This window comes from Carassius auratus, chromosome 27, assembly GCF_003368295.1.
Source record: "Carassius auratus strain Wakin chromosome 27, ASM336829v1, whole genome shotgun sequence".
Taxonomy (NCBI): Eukaryota; Metazoa; Chordata; class Actinopteri; order Cypriniformes; family Cyprinidae; genus Carassius; species Carassius auratus.
The window spans coordinates 3,147,851-3,166,524 of NC_039269.1; the positions used below are offsets into that span (position 1 = coordinate 3,147,851).

At 32.8% G+C, this 18,674-nt stretch overlaps 1 protein-coding gene across 1 annotated transcript in view; it reads right to left on the reverse strand.

Annotated features, from left to right (window-relative positions):
- Nucleotides 1-123: 123 nt before the first annotated feature.
- The window catches only part of LOC113046232 (neurocan core protein-like), a 53,195-nt gene continuing 34,644 nt past the window's right edge, over nt 124-18,674 (reverse strand). The window contains exons 8-14 of the mRNA XM_026207176.1: nt 16,773-17,234; nt 13,858-14,511; nt 6,787-6,891; nt 3,742-3,855; nt 535-693; nt 382-464; nt 124-306 (exon numbers count right to left, since the gene is read on the reverse strand). Of these exons, the coding sequence (XP_026062961.1) occupies nt 124-306; nt 382-464; nt 535-693; nt 3,742-3,855; nt 6,787-6,891; nt 13,858-14,511; nt 16,773-17,234 (1,760 nt within the window). The remainder of the gene's footprint in view (nt 307-381; nt 465-534; nt 694-3,741; nt 3,856-6,786; nt 6,892-13,857; nt 14,512-16,772; nt 17,235-18,674) is intronic.

The following is an 18,674-nucleotide window of genomic DNA, read 5'->3' on the forward strand; positions in this document are numbered from 1 at the left end:
TATATGCTTCTCAAGAAACATTTTCAAAATTTTTGCAGAAACTGGGATGCATTTGATTCTTTCAGGATTCACACAAAGGAGATAAAGTTCAAAAGAAACAGCAATTTTTTAACATCTTTACTGTCACATCTGATCGATTGCATGCATCCAGAGTCTCTCACCGGTTCCTTTCTTGCAGATGTAGGGTAGGTTGTAGTTGCAGGGCACGTCGTTCCATTTGCCGTCCTCTCTGGTGATCATCACCACACAATCCTCTCCGCCTGCGAAGAAGTTATCCGGCTGATTCTCACGCCAGTTCTCGTACACCTGAGAGAGGAACACACCTTATGTCTCTGGAATAAGAACGTGCACGGACACCTGAATCTGGAATCTGGGACTCACAACATCCATCCCATCAGTCCACTGGAAATCCTCCTCCACGGTACGATCGTTCAGCCCCATCCAGACGTTCTCATGACCCAGACCTGAAAAACAAGAGCGTGATACCGTGATGTAAGATGTTAAGTTGTTATGTTTATTGTGAATCTGCCGCACCGTTGAGGAAGTCCTGCTCCATGGAGGAAGTGACGCTGGTCAGGTGACTGCTGTGCTCCCTGCAGTCCTTCTCTGCGTCCTCCCAGGTGTGTCTGCCAGGAAACAGACGATAGCAGTGACCGTGGAACTTCTTCCAGCCGTGTTCACAGCCCTCTGTGTCTGCAGACAGGAAATGACATCACCCACAGAGATGTTACAGTTGGTTAAAACTGAAACGAGAGCTTCTGAAGAAAAGTGTTAGGTGAGATAAAAGAAATATGAACTGAAATGAACTATAAAATAACTTTATACTGAAAGATCAATATTTGTCACTTTAGGGATTAAACACACACACACACACACACTCACAAACACACACACACACACACACACACACACACACACCACAACCGGAAAAACACACACACACACACAACACACACACACACACACACACAAACACAACACACACACACACACACACACACACACACACACAACACACACACACACAAACACACACCACAACACACAAACACACACACACACACACACAACCGGAAAACACACACACACACACACACACACAAACACACACACACACACACACACACACACAACAAACACACACACACACACACAAACACACACACACACAACACACACACACAAAAACACACACAAAACACACACACAACACAAACAAACACACACACTCACTCACACACACACACAAAACAAACACACACAACACACACACACACACACACACAACACAAAACACACACACAAAAACAAGCATACACACCACACACAAACACACACAAAAACACACACAAAAACCAAACATACACCACACGCACACAAACACACACACACACACAAAAACACAAAAAACACACACATCACGCACACACAAACACACACACACCAAACACCACACACACAAACACACACAAAACACACACAACCAAACATACACACACACACACAAACACACACACACACACACAAAAACAACAAAAAACACACCAAACACACACCACCCACACACACAAAACACACCAAAACACACACACACACAAAACACACAAACAATTCTAATTTCTTACTTGGAAAAAAAAACTATTAAAAAAAACTGAATGTAAACAAAAAATTGCAATTTGTAAACTCCAAATTGTGAGAATTTTAAACTTGATCTGCAATTCTGAGAAAAAAAATCGTAATTGTGAGATAAAATGTTATAATACATGAACGATATAGACATCTAAAACAACAGAAACAACAGAAACAACAAATAATAAACAAAAATGTCAACAAAAAACTAAACTGAAATATTAATAAGCTATATTATACCAACGACACTAAAACACACTGATGAACACAGTATCGCCATCATACTTTTTCTAAACAAGCATCAGGCGTGTTTTCATATACATTAATCATTTCAGAATTTATGGTGTTTATTATTCTGCAATCCCATAATCCATTCATCGAAACATTAAACCTCCTCTACCTGCAGTGTGTGTGTGAGTCTGAATGAAGACCACCAGGGACCTGCTATTAAAGCAGCACACAGATGTAATTAAGTCTCGAGGAAACACTGAAACAAACGTGTGGAGTGATATGAGAGACATGAAGCTAAAAAATATATTGTGTCATTATAAACTTTAAACATTTTCCAATTTTCAGTCCCTGTTGCACTATATTGAAAACATCCCATATTAAACACAAGCATCCGATGGACTGTGGAACGAATGTCCATCAGATGCAGACACTATCTAAATCTCTACAGCATCATAACTCTGATGAAGCATCCACCAAATAATGCATCTGTGACATCACACTGTGCCATTATTAGCAGTAATGCATCATCGTTAGAGTCGCTGTCATCAGAGGATGCAGAGGAGGGCGAGCGACGCTCATGAGTCTGCAAAACCACTGAGATCAACACAATGTGTCACAAAGAGAGAGAGAGAGAGAGAGAGAGCAGTCAACATGCACAGCACACCTCTGAGACACTGACAAACAATGTACAACACTAATGAGAGGAATGAACAAAAGCTTGTTTTCCTTGCCAATATTACTAGCTGACTACCTTAGTATTGTTATTGTACTTTATTTGACTGATATTGCATATGCAGTATTTGGTTGATTTTTGCTAAGTGTGAAAATGCATATGCAATATATTATTACAAAAATCATTATTGCATATGAAATATATTAATTTGACTGATTTTTGCAAGTGAGTATGCATATGCAATACATTCAATTGACTTATTTTTGCACAATTCAAATATACTCTATAGCATAGCTATTATATTAATTTGGCTGATATTTGCACTAAATATGTAAATTTCTAAATATGCATATGCAATAAATGCAAGATTATACAGCATATGCAGTGTATGAATTTGACTGACATTGCTTAATGCAAATATGCATAATCTTTCCATTAATGTATGGTTCATTAGAATCAGACAATATTTTGTCTGAGATACAACTATTTGAAAATCTGGAAATCTGAGGGTTGCAAAAAAAATTTAATATTGAGAAAATCATCTTTAAAGTTGTCCAAATGAAGTTCTAAGCAATGCATATTACTAATCGAAAATTAAGTTTTGATATATTTAAGGTAAGAAATTTACTAAATATCTTCATGGAACATGATCTTTATTTAATATCCTAATGATTTTTGCCATAAAAGAAAAATCGGTAATAAATCGAAAATAATTTTGACCCATACAATGTATTTTTGGGTCACATATGTTGATTTTACTTATTTTGCAAATATGCAAATATCTATACGCAAAATGCAAGATAGTATATTAGATTTAGATTTAGATTAATTTGAAAGATTTCTGCATACTGTGAATGTTCAATATGTGCAAAATGTCAATTTGACATTTTTTTTGCATCATACAAATATGCATATTTATATGCATATGCAATATATGCAAGAAACGCCTGCATATTGTTTTATGCAATATATTACTTTGACATATTTTTGCACAATGCTAATATGCATGCAGAATATATGCGCCATATTCCTACATAAGCAATTTATTACTTTAGTAAATAAGTCCGAAGACTTCAGAAAGATTGACAGGCAAAGAAGTGTTTCTGATTGGCTAAAAGGGTCTGGGCCACTCCCCTTTTCTCCTCAGGACAATCACAGAGCCACTGGAATGTGGTGTTGCAGGAAAGGATGTTTTCTGAGCGTCTCACCTCTCTCACATCGGTCTCCGCTGTAACTCGGCAAACAGAGGCACACAAACGAGTCCTCTTTATCGATACAGGTGCCGCCGTTCTCACAGGGGTTCGACTGACACTCATCCACATCTGAAATATGAAACAGCCCCAAAACACAAAATAACTAAATGGTTAACTGTAACAGAATCAATCCCTGTCCAATCGGGGTCACTGCATGGAAAAGAGCAGGTCTGAAGCAACATGAGGCGAGTAAATGAAGCATTTTTGGGTGACTGCTGTTTGGACTGTAGATCATAAAGCAGTAATATCTGGGTTAAAGCGAGTCGGCAGTGATGTCGAGGCTCTTAGCACAGTTTAGTGTCCGTCAACAGGCCTGTGTAAGCTCTTTACAGCTCCATACAGGGATTACTCAGCAGCAGATCTGGAGACATTAACGCAGACGCTTCCCAATATAGCAAACACTTCTGAGGCTCGGCGTTTGTCAGCCTCCCTCGCAAAAAAAATTGTCATCAGAAGAGCTTGAAAAGATAAAGTGGGAAGTCTTAAAAGTTTGTGTAACGCGTCAGTCACAAAGTCCCAAACTGCTGCTCATGAACTTCTTGAAGTTTTTAGGCTTTAAGCGGATATCAGATGAGCAGAGGATCATGGGAAGGCTGTATTCTGAGCTCAGGCTGTTTTAAGGAACTTAATGCGTCGTGTTCATCGCATCATTTCATGGGGCTTTAAATGAGACTGGAAGAAAATGAGTCTCAGAAAGCCTCTCAAGATCATATTTCACAAGTACATTGAAATTTATTAACTATTATACTCATGTAAGTTACGATATACAGCAAAACAAAGACATTTTAATATTAAGTGGATTTTCCAATCAAGTTTTTCAGTAATTATAGACATTATTTTCAAGACAATTATAGATCTCTCTGCAAGGTGTAAAAAATAATTATATATATATATATATATATATATATATATATATATATATATATATATATATATGTATATATATTTATTTATTAATATTTTTTATTATAAAGTATGTTTAGGGGAGCATTTGTTATACTGCTTTTGATTTTTATTAAATAAAAAATTTACATATTTGACTGATATATTGATTTTATATTCAATTTATTTTTACAAAAATACTAATTTTACTACCATATGTAAATATAATGAGCCACTGAGGCAAAAAAAGGAATTATTGAAGAATTACACAATTAAAAAATAAGTACAAATCTAACTAAAAAGGGATAAAACAAATTCTAAATTTCTAAATTTATTTACACAAAACAGAACCGATAAAAAATATTATTTTTAATATATAAATGACAATATATAATATATATATATAATATATAAATGACAATATATTAATATATTGTATATATATATATATATATATATAATTATATATTTCAAAGATTATCAGATATATATTATTATAATTATATATATATATATATATATATATATATATATATATATATATTTTTTATAATCAAAGTACAAAAATATAATAATAAATATAATCAAAAACAACAAAAAGAGTTTTTTTACTGTTAAATCATAATCTTTTTTTTTTTTTTTTTTTTTTTTTTTTACAGTGTAGGGTTTCTTTCTTCTGTTGAACACAAAGGAGACATCATTTCCACACAATGAGAGCGAACACAGACAGACACTGTCATCTGTTTTTGTGCTTCACAGAAGAAAGAGATGAACTATTATGCTAAAAAAATCTAGTAGAAATGTTTGTTACCAAACCCAGCGTGCTAATTTAAAGCAACTAGGTTTGTCATTTAATCATAAGAAAGGCACAAAGTGAGTTAGCACTGGCCTTCATCTCATTGTTGTCGTTACTGAACACACTGCAGTAAATGTGAAGAGGTCACATAAACCCTGTCAGCCTTCCCTGACCTTTGACCCCACAAACGTCCACCCATGTGTCTCACATGATGGACTGCTTGACCTCTGACCTCAGTATTGACTTCTCTACATTACAGCTGGGCCACAATCCTTCTCAGTAACTGGATTTGTTAAACACAGAGGCTTTATTCAGAGGAAATACGTCTGAAAGAAGCTACATCAAGCTTCCAGTTTTCTCAGGAGAGAAGTAATCTCATCAGAAGACATCTCAACAATTGTTTGAATCTCTTTTTTTTTTCTTTATTTGAGTAGAGTGAAACCTAGAAAATGTTAGAAACATAGAAACTAACCAAAATAAGTACAGAAAAATGAAAACTTAATAGAAATAGACAAAAAAAAGACAAAAACACATAAAATGACTAAACCTTAACGTAAAATCTAAATGAAAACCAAAAAATAAATAAATAAATAAAAGACAAAAGCTTAAGAAAAATAGCAAAAATACACTGATATTGATCATTTGTGTCTATTTCCGTTTCTCCTAAACATCTCAAAATATAAATAAAATGCTAAAAAAAATATTAAACTTTTTCCTCTAATTATAAATACAAATTTAAGTAACAAGAATGTGACTCTCCAACATTTATCCACACACACTTTCTTTTGTAACAGCTACGTTTAATGATTTTTTAATGGCCTTTTCAGTTCTTCATAATGGTTAAGGACTGAAAAAACAAAATCAGATTTTAGACATTTTGGTGTTAATTACTCTTTTCTAGATTAAGGATTCCCAGACTTTTTGGTTTATGTTATTTCATATGTTGTTTCCAGATATTAGTGGCTAGTGAAGTACTTTTAAATCATTTATCTCATCAATGGATGCTCTGCAGTGAATGGGTGCCGTCAGAATGAGAGCTGATAAAAACATCACAATAATCCACAGCACTCCAGTCCATCAGCTAACATCTGGAGAAGACAAAAGCTGTGTGGATTACTGTGATGTTTTTATCAGCTCTCATTCTGACGGCACCCATTCACTGCAGAGCATCCATTGATGAGACACTGATGCAATGCCTACATTTCTCCAAACCTGATGAAGACACAAACTCATCTCCATCTCCGATGACCTGAGGATGAATAAGCTTTTACAATTTTTTTTATTTTTAGGTGAACTGTTGCTTTAACTCTGGATTTGCTCACCGATTTCACAGCTCTCTCCTGCGTAACCCTGCGGACAGAAGCAGCGGAAACCCTCTCCGTGAGGAAGACACGTCCCTCCGTGCAGACAGCTGCATCTGTCATCCGCTGTTAAACAGAAAACACACACACACACACACAGTGACGCTCTGGAGGTGATCCATCACAATCTGTCTGTGATTATAAAGCTGGCACACACAGCCACGGCGAGTCCTGAACGCCCTAAAGAGAGGTTAGACACACGACAGCGAGGCTCAAAACCTCCTAAATGAGATCTGTACCTTTACCTGATGCAAAACTCACTGCCAACATGATACCATGAACACTAATATTAGCAGTAATAACAGGGAGGATTGGTTTAGACAGCACTACACAGCAGTATTAAATTCTGTTTAGGTGTGTTATAAATAAAATCTAATTGCAATATGGCTCAGTGTGATTATCAGATCATGAAGGCTGTGATTTAAATATATATATATATATATGCAAGAGAAGGTTAAAGAGCTGAATGCTGAAATGTTTGAAAATAAAGAAATTAAGACAGCCAAAAATATTAGCATTTAAATTTTAATAATTATAAAATAATTATACTTAGAATTATATAATAATAATAATAATAATAATGTAATAATAATAATAATAATAATAATAATAATAATAATAATAATTATTATTATTATTATTATTATTATTATTATTAACATTTGAAGTAGTAGTATATTATTTTTCTTACTTTTTCTAAATATTGCAATATTTTTTATTTTGGTTAATATGTTTAATAATAATTATTATTATTATTGTTATTATTAAATTATTAAATAAAAAAAAAAATATATATATATATATATATATATATATATATATATATATCTTTTTTTATAAGAAGAATTACAAAGCAAAAAGTTTTTTTTTTTTTGTCTTCCAGGCCAAATATCTAAACAATTTTAAATCACAATAAATTTACTGCAGATGCAAAATTAATTAACTCATAAAAAAACTAACATCTCCCAGTGGGGTCAGAAAAATATGTGTTCTTGTTTTCAGCATAAACTATAGAAATATCTTAATTTCAATATCTCAAACTAAAGTAACTGTATCTTATTTTCAGAATGTTCACATAAAACCAGATAAAAAGCACTTTTGCAAAAACTCTTCAGAATCTTTAAAACTGTTAAGAAACAGCTGAAAGTTAAAGAACGTATTCCAATAAACTTACGCATGTTGAACCTTCAGGATTTATCATTTCTAGAGCAACAGCAAATGTAGGAATGTTTTTCCATGATTTCAGACATGTTGCAGCATGCTGGTTTATTATTGTGGGTTCACACCTAAACAGCAGATGAAAGATGAGCTGTGATTGGTCAGTCTCCATGTCAATCAGTTTGAGTGGGCAGATCTTCAGCAGAATAAACTGCAAAGTGAAGCAGACGTTTGACGTCTAAACACAACACTATCATTCAGTCCTGCTTTCTCTACAGTCTCTCTTCATTACTCCTCCTCACACACTCATACCTCAGCCTCAGCCGTGTGTGTGTGTGTGTGTGTGTGTGTGGGATCACTGATGCTTGTAATGGGTTTCCAGCAATGGCTCATTCTAATACAGCTCTGAATGAGTTTCACTGGGACAATCTAACCTCACCTTATACAAACAGACAGAGAGAGAATCGAAGACGCAGCGGGCAGAAAAAACCCGTGTGTGAAAGTGGCTTCACAGAATCAAGGTCATATATACGTGTTTTACATTTAAAGACACAGTCTTTCACACATTCAGTCATCATTTACTCTCACTCGTGTCACTGCAAACATTATTTCATCCATGCAAACCATAGAGAGACGTTTGTAGGAGAATGTTTCTGTTGCTCTTTATAGTACAATGAAAATAGAGGATGGAAAAGGACATTTTTGTGAATAATGTGAATTGAAAAAAAAATGCATAATAGATGTATTTTATTTATGTACTTTATATTTATATTTACACTGCTGTTAAAAATTTTGAACACTTTTTAAAGAAGCCTCTCATGCTCTATATGCTGCATTTATTTGATAATATTGTGAAATATTACAATTTGAAACAACAGTGATACATTTTTCACTCTTTGGTCAAAACATAAATCTTTAGAAACTTCTTTAAAAAAAAAAAAATCTTATTGATTTCAAATTTTGAAGTGTACTTTACAAATGTGTCTTTACTAAATGTAGTGTATGTATTTAATATATATATGTATGCATATTGCTGGGAATCTTTCTGCATGAATACTGAACATAAACAGCTTTAAATATTTATTTTCTAAATCTTTGTTAGTCTGTCTTTTCCACCCTGTGTCTTATATTGATGGGCATCATGAATGCTTTTCTCTTGGATGCAATCAGGATCTGTTGTCATGGCAACTGTGCTGCAAGCAGATGCCAATCATCCTCTCGCTCCGCAGGCCACGCCCCCTCCTCTGTTAGGCCTGTGTTCCTTCATTACAGCAGCACACTGTCCCTTCGGCCCTAATTGCTTCCTTGTGTTGTTTTTACCACACATGCAAATGAGCCACATCCTTGAGGTCACACCAGCAGTGCATGATGGGATACACAGAGAACAATATGTGCCACTATATAATTGCTTTGTGAGGTTAAGAGGGCAACTGCAAATATTCGAGGTGATTTTTAAAAGAGCGACATGCAAATATTGCACGAAGAGAGAGAAAACTCTCTCTGTGTGAGTTCGATAATTACGATAAACAATTACCCATCAGGCAGACTGATTTAATTCTGTGTTTATACAGCTGCAAATTATCACAACAGCAGCAGAGGACTCTTCCTCAAAACACTTCAAAGATATTACTAACACGTCACTCATAATTACTACAAAAACCCTGTTATTAAGATTCAAATATCACACTTCAACAATACGATGTTTATACTCTGGAGGGAATTGTCTTGATCTTATGATCTTATGTATATATTATGTTCATTTGTATTTCTTTATTTTAGAACACTATCATTAGCTTAAAAAAAAAAAAAAAAAATATATATATATATATATATATATATATATATAACTAAAATGTTTTCATTTTAGTTAAATAATTATTTCATAAATTAACAATTATATGGCTGTTTTTGTCATTATTCACACACACACACGCTTTTATTTCAGTTTATTTCAGTTCAGTTATTTTAGTTCTTCAAGACAAAAAAATGCATAAGCAACTATCTGAAATACATTTATTTATTTTAATATTTAAATGTTTTATATTAAATTTTTATATTTCGTAACTTTTATGTTTTAGTTTTATTTTATGATAAAACTATATATTATTCATATTATATTATTTCTTTAAATACCAATTTGTTATATATTACATTTGTAACATTATTTATTTTGTTTAATATTTGTATTTAACAGTAATATTAATAATACATAAAAATCTATAAATTATTTTTATTGTTGTTGTTTTAAATATAATTCCTAACATTATATTATAATATATTTAATACAAAAATAGCTTTAGTTAATAATATTTAATTAATAATAATAATATTTATTGCTGGGTTTAATAATAATAATAATAATAATAGTTTTTTATATAATACTATTATTATTACAGTCAAGCTGAAACAGACCAAAACGCGCTGGATATGATGTGTCACATGACTATTTTAGATGCTAACTGCATTTCGTTGTCTTGTACCTTACATGTGCAATGACAATAAAGATGAATCTAATCTAATCTAATCTTTTACTATCACTCCGAGCAGACCCATGTATTAAAACACAGTGCTGGTGCTTCAGTCGTGTCAAGTTCAGCCCACAGGCCTCGTGTGATTGACAGCTGCTGTAACACTGAAGGTCAAATCCGGCCAGAGACATCCGTTTGTGAAAGTGCTGCTGCTTATAACACCAGCAGCTAAATCAATCCTCATGGACGTGAAGGCTCTGGTCTGAACCATACTGAGCCGTCTCGAGTCTCGCGTCTGTCTGAGGTGGAAAAGCCAGTTAGAAGAGAGATATCCTTCAACACAAGAGTGAAAGACGAGAGAATGACTGGAGACCAACATATAAGAGCTGGAGCTCAAACACCACCTGAGATGATCACAGCAGATGCTGAATGCTGAAGTGGCACACACACACACACACACACACACACGTCTCCCTCTATAGCTTCTCACATAAGGTATTCAAGAGCCGGATGAAGTGAATCTACCAAATTAATTAATGCAGCACTGTGAGCCTGAGGCACAGCAAACATTACTTAAAACTATTTTCAATAGTTCAGAGATGTCCAAAATCTCTCTAGCATTTTTTTTGGAGATTTATATTATACTTAATTAAATTATAATAAAATATAATATAATATAATATAATATAATATAATATAATATAATATAATATAATATAATATAATATAATATAATAAAAAATATAATTATGTACAGTACTGTATATAAATTATAATTAATTAATTATATACAGTATGTGTTTAAATATTAAAAAAAATGATACATAGTAATATATATATATAGTGTGTGTGTGTGTATATATAAATTTTTATATTTATTTATTTATAGTAAATTCACATAATATATTATATTTCTATTAGAAATCACTGACTTTAAATTTTATTTTTAAAAATAAATATTATACTTTTTAACTATATTCTTATATCTAATATCGTATTAATTTACGTATTGAACTCATTAATAGATCAAATTACATCACAAATAAAAGCATATGTCAGTATTTGCTGTTAAAATCTATAAATGTAAATCATTGTGGCAGACGAGTGATTGAACACTCATAGACTGAATATCCTCTAGATTAGTCAATATTTATATATTATTTTCAAATCAATGAAAAAAACTTCATCATTGACCTACAGTCCACAACAATCTAAATATTATTAATATTCATGAGCAAAGCTAATAAATGTAATAATTATCTCCCATGTCCTCACTAATTATCAAGGTTTGGTTGCTACACCAGACAATCAGCAGAACTGCTGTGAAACCTATTGTTTGTCTCACCAATGTCCATTTTGACATCCAAATATCTCTAAATGGCCATAAGCCTCTTCACCATAACAGCTCTCACTATTATAAGCAAATATGTGGAAACGGCCCATTAATATTCATGAAAACAATTTGAATATTCATTTGAGTGAGCTCTCCACCCAAGCACACACTCATCACATAATTAAAGCCAACAAGAGTCTCTTTACCACACCTGGACATCCAACCACCTGCCAACCATCTCGTTCACAGATTGGTAAAATATCTTTCTGATCAAAAGATTGTATAAAACCATCAGTAATGGCAATGAATGAGGGAAATTGGAACAACACATATGGTGAGTCTAAGTCCCGGCTATGAAATGAAATAATAAAACTAAAATAAATAAATAAATTCATTACCAAAAAAAAAAACCTTTGCATTAGTATTTTCTGTCAAATAAGATGCTGTACAAAAGAACTATTTAAATTAAAGCAAGGATGAAATATCAGTTGGTATGATATTCCTTTTGGTGTATGATCACTGTTATAACTACTTTATTTGAGAAGAAGATTTTAGTATGGAATAATTATGCATTACTATCATAATTTCTTCAAGTTAAACCAAACGTTTATTTTGGTTTGCTCTTTGAGTTTCAGTGTGTTTTTGATGGTAGTTTTACAAAAGTTTTGATTGTAGTTTTCTCAAGTTTTTATCAATATTAATATATTTCTGTCATAATTTCTTAAAGTTAAACCAAACATTTATTTAATTTGCTCTTTGAGTTTCTTTATGTTTTTGATGGTAGATTTCTCAAGTTTTTCTCAATATTAATATATTTCTGTCATAATTTCTTCAAGTTAAACCAAACTTTTATTTAGGTTTGCTCTTTGAGTTTCGTTGTGTTTTTGATGGTTGTTTTCTCAAGTTTTTCTCAATATTAATATATTTCTGTCATAATTTCTTCATGTTAAAACAAACTTTTATTTGAGTTTGCTCTTTGAGTTTCATTGTGTTTTTGATGGTTGTTTTCTCAAGTTTTTCTCAATATTAATATATTTCTGTCATAATTTCTTCAAGTTAAACCAAACCTTTATTTTAGTTTGCTCTTTGAGTTTCATTGTGTTTTTGATGGTTGTTTTCTCAAGCTTTTCACAATATTAATATATTTCTGTCATAATTTCTTCAAGTTAAACCAAACTTTTATTTTAGTTTGCTCTTTGAGTTTCGTTGTGTTTTTGATGGTTGTTTTCTCAAGTTTTTCTCAAAAGTAATATATTTCTGTCATAATTTCTTCATGTTAAACCAAACTTTTATTTAGGTTTGATCTTTGAGTTTCATTGTGTTTTTGATGGTAGTTTTCTCAAGTTTTTCTCAATATTAATATATTTCTGTCATAATTTCTTCATGTTAAACCAAACCTTTATTTAGGTTTGCTCTTTGAGTTTCATTGTGTTTTTGATGGTTGTTTTCTCAAGTTTTTTCAATATTACTATATATCTGACATAATTTCTTCAAGTTAAACCAAACTTTTATTTTAGTTTGCTCTTTGAGTTTCATTGTGTTTTTGATGGTTGTTTTCTCAAGTTTTTCTCAATATTAATATATTTCTGTCATAATTTCTTCAAGTTAAACCAAACTTTTATTTTAGTTTGCTCTTTGAGTTTCAGTGTGTTTTTGATGGTTGTTTTCTCAAGTTTTTTTCAATATTACTATATATCTGACATAATTTCTTCAAGTTAAACCAAACTTTTATTTTAGTTTGCTCTTTGAGTTTCATTGTGTTTTTGATGGTTGTTTTCTCAAGTTTTTCTCAATATTAATATATTTCTGTCATAATTTCTTCAAGTTAAACCAAACTTTTATTTTAGTTTGCTCTTTGAGTTTCAGTGTGTTTTTTGATGGTAGTTTTCTCAAGTTTTTCTCAATATTAATATATTTCTGTCATAATTTCTTCATGTTAAAACAAACTTTTATTTAAGTTTGCTCTTTGAGTTTCAGTGTGTTTTTGATGGTAGTTTTTCCTCAATTGAAGTGGTGAATCTTGATATTATATCATTTATCACCCTAGTGAAAATAATAAATTAGATTGGTTACCTTCTTCTCCAGTGGAGCTGTTCTTCCTGACGGCCTCAGCGCTGCTCAGGTCCTTCTCTACACCGCTGGGGACCGTCGTGACGAAGCTTGATGTCTGAGTCTGGTCTGCAGACGTCGAGAGGATCGTCACAGTGTCTCCAGTGCTGGACATCTCAGCGGAGGAAGTTGTTATGCTCTGGGTGGCACTCGTGGTCGTCTCAGTGGTGCTCTGGTTGAGTCTCTTGGGTTTGTTTCTGCGTCTGTACTGGATTTCTCCACGAGCCTCGAGTCCGTGTGCGGAGGTGGAGAAGGAACCTGTTCTCGTGGTCTCCACCATCAGCGGCGTTTGAGATGATGGGTACGTGTCGCCCCACGAGCTTCCCTCCATCTCCAGCATTCGACTCTCTCCGGAGAAGTTCTCGGTAGAGACGGAGACTTTAGGTTCAGGGGTTTGGGTTTTCTGCTCATGTATTTCAGTCACTACGACCCAACCGGCTGCCGTCGCCGGACCGTCCTGTGTGGGTCGACTAGTCTGACTGTCGCTCGGTCCGTCTCTGGTGGCGTTCGCTGGGACTGTGGTTGGTATGACTGAACTCGTGGGTGGAAATGAGGTGATTAATTTATCAGTGACGGTTGAGGGACTGGGCAGCCACGAGGGGCTCCATGACATCTCTCCTATAGAGACAAGCAAAAACACAACCAATGCTATTAGTGTTAATTATATTTAAAGTTCAATAGAAATTCTAAACTAAAACTAAAATTACTAATAAAACTAAAATTAAAATCCCAAACTACTAAATATGATTTAAGCACGTAACAAAGAGACAAAAAAATTTATATATATTTTTTTTTAATTCAGAATATTAATAAATACTATAATAGTAGCTTATAAATAATTCTAAAATAACAATAAAACTTTGCATTAAATGCATTAATATTATTACAGTCTATACTATTATAGTGGTTATTAATATTCTGATTTAAAAGTTTATTTTATTTTTAAGCTTTAGTCTTTTTTACATGCTTTTATCATTTTCAGTATTTTTATACATTTATATTTAACTCTCTATTTTATTTTATTTTTTGTCATTTTCGTTTCCATTATCAACCTTTTTTTCATCTGTTTGCTTCAAGCAAATATGCAGCACTAACAAGACAGAGACTAAAAACAGGCTTTCAGTAATGACACTGATTAGTCGAAGCTAAGACTCATTTCCAAATGAGACTGATGATTATTAATCTGTCTGTGTGGGGTTATTCAATCAGCAGTTGTGTTCCTGTGCATTAAGATGTTGTCTTCGGATTCATTCCTCCGATCTGTTTTTTGTCTCTGGAGAGCGGCGAACCGTCTGCCAAATTCTCTAGGACAATTTAATAGATATTTTACTATGTATATAAGTGATTTTACCAAAGAAAGTAGCTCTGTAAAACCTAGTTAGGTGTCTAGTATGCAGTTACTATACATACTAGAAACTGTGATAAATACACGTTATAAAAACACTTGGCTGGTGCATGTGCTTGCATTCATTTATGACATGCATACGTCATTGCATGCCGACACATTTCTCAATGCAACGATGCACAAAATCAATCTTGCATTGCTAGAAGCTAATAACCCACTTCTAGTACGGCCGCAGGCCAAACGCTCGCGGATGCATTTGTTTTTGGCTCAAGGCAGCATCTTAATTTAAACGAACCCTTCACATAATAAAACAGTGCTCACATATCGTGTGGTCGATCCTGCTGCTGGACCTGAGCCTGATTCATCTGACTAACTTTATAAATATTATAATATAAAATTATAAATAAATTAAAAGCATGTCATATAAAGTGCAATCATGAAACTTCTACAATTTAACATCAGTACAGTATGTTAAATAAGACTGTAAATAAGTAACTTATTTTATTTTTGTTAGTTGCCAACATTTAAAATTTTCATGTAAGTTTTTTTAAAGCTAATTTATAATTAAAATAAAACTATAATAGTATATAAATAATATTAAAATAACACAGATTAAAGTTGTTTCTCTTGATTATGTTTTAATGGTTACATAAAATTTTTATAATCCAGAAGTATATCTCATCAAAATCAAGAATCATACCAGTTAACAAAAATGTATTAAACGTTTAACAAAAATAACATTTTTAGTGCCCAATTAAATTTATTTATTGTTTTAGTTTGTTTATATTGTTTTATATTTTAATAATAAAAAAGTATCTCTAAATAGTCTAGTTTAGTCAAAATTGCTATTTTTTTTACACAAATAATTTTACTTTGATGCATTCTTATGTTTTACAAGTGTTTTAAAGTAATTATTGTTCTATTTCTCAAAAACAGCAAAAAATAAAAAATAAAACTTCATATACTTTGAAAGTTTTGTTAATATTCTGAAAAAAAAAAAAAAAAATTTGTTATCATTTTAAAATATTAGTAATTTTGTTGTGGTTTTTTAATACGCCTGTTTAGTTTTTAATTATTTTTCATTTACAGTTTTTAACTTAAGTACTTCAAGCGGTAAAATGGACAGAATACAAATTTATTTTTCAAAATGTATTATTATTATTGTGGATTTTTAAAAATATAGTTCAGATGCAAAAGCCATTTGAAAATTTCTTCAAAAATGAGCATTTTCTTAGGCTCCTACGGTTGTTGATGTTCAGAAAACAACCTATTCATTGCTATTAAAGTGAAACTGCTGAACCTACACATCGGAGCCTAATAAAAATGCTCATTTTTTAATTAAATTTCAAACGGCACAAAAGAGGCCTTTGCATCTGAACTCTTCAAATATTGATGTTCACATATATCGCTACTTAAAATGCATCTTTCCTTTCAGAAACAATTTTCTAAATCAGTCTTTTTTGTTGTGCCGCATTCATTTCTCTCACCAATCCGTCAGAATGGAAGATCAGAAATCCTTTTCCTTCATATTCACCTGATCTGGGCGTCGCAGTGGTTCTGTCGTCTGTTGAGGGCGTCTCCGTCGCAGCTGTGCTCGTGGTCGTCCCCTCCGCTTCACTTCCTGTCAAGTAGCTCCAGGGTTTCCATAAGGAGCTGACGATGTTGGTGAGGGAACTCTTGGTCTTGTCTTGAGGAGCCTCTGAAGGAGTCACAGAGCTCAGGGATTGACCGGACAGACCTTCGTCCTCGTCCTCTTCCTCTCGGGCCGAGCCGCCCGGACTCAGATCAGGAAGCACCTGTGGGCTGTCTGGGAACGAGTCCAGCTGACCGCTCCAGTCCAGAGACGTGTCTCCGGCGCGCAGACGAACCGTCAGATACTCGGCCGAGAGCTCGGTGGGTTCAGAGGTCATCAGTGGCTCTTTGTCCAGATCCACTTGTCCGGTCCAGTTCGAGGGTCGAAGGTCAGGCTGGTCCGGCTGGACGGTGGTCTGTGCGTCTGAATACAGTCAGATACAAGCTAATTTAACATCAATACCACTCTTCTTACTTTCAAGATATGACACTTTTCAATGCAAAACGGGGCATTTAACAATCACTTACTCATTACCATTTAAAACAGCTGAATGTATGTTACAATGTAACGGATCAAAGCTCTAATTCTGTCTTCAGTGAAATCATTCTGATGATTCAAGAAACATTTCTGATTGTTATCAGTGTTGAAAACAGTCGTGCTGCACAATAGTTTTGTGTAAACTGTGATGCATTGTATTTTTCAGGATCCACAGATGAATAGAAAGTTTAAAAGAACAGCATTTATTTGAAAGAGAAATCTTTTGAAACATTATAAATGTCTTTAACTGTCACTGTTGAGCAACTTAATGCACCCTCACAACAAAATAATAATAATAATAATTAATTAATTAAAAATTCACATGCACCTCAGAAAGCTATTCGTTTATACTTTTGATGCAGCTATTACTCATATAAAAAAAACTTGAAAATGTAAAAAAAAAATGCTGGAAAATGTATTAATCGTTTATAACTAACTTCTAACAAAACATTAAATATTTAAATATTCAGAATTTAAATATAGATCAAAACATTAACAAAAATATTTTTTAATGTCATTAGGAAAAATATCTTCAAAGAACACACGAAGAAAAGTTGCATCAATCGCTTCCTTGACTAACTTAAGGACTTCTGGGGAATATAATAAAACTAAATGTCTATACTCTCCCTTTTGATGAATTTAATGCATCCTTGACGAATAAAAATATTAAAGAAAAGTACTAAGTAAAAATCTTACTAAATACTTAATACATAAAACACATTTGAATAAGAATATCACGGATTTACTAATCATTTTCAACTCATCCTAACTTCTACAAAAACCTGTAACTTCACATGAATTTAACAAATCAGTAGAATTTAAATCAAAACATTCTAAAAAAGTTTGCAAAGTCATAGAAACAGAACTGAGAAGCAGCAAAAACAGCCTGAGAGGGTGAAAATGGCCCTGAATAAACATTTTTATTCTTTCTTTATGCAAAAACCCTTGATTAATATTATAAGTGCACTTCTGTGATAAAAAAATAAGGGTGAAATAGGATCCCTTTAGCAAGAAAACAGACTGATAAGTATGTCAGTGTTTTGTTGCAAAGAAAGATTGGTGAATTAAAGAGGCTGTTTAAGAGTTTAAAGGGGGGTCTAATGCTATTTCATGCAAGTTGAGTTATTTACACTGTTATAGAGTTGGATTCTCATGCTAAACATTGACAAAGTTTAACAAAAAAATGATATTTGGATGTAGTACGGGGTATTTTTGTGCCAAATACACTGCATCCTGTTTCATACAAGTTTTGTTAAGTTTTCATTAAGCCTCCAGGAGGCTACCGTAAATATATCAAACCTTAATTTTTGATTAGTAATATGCATT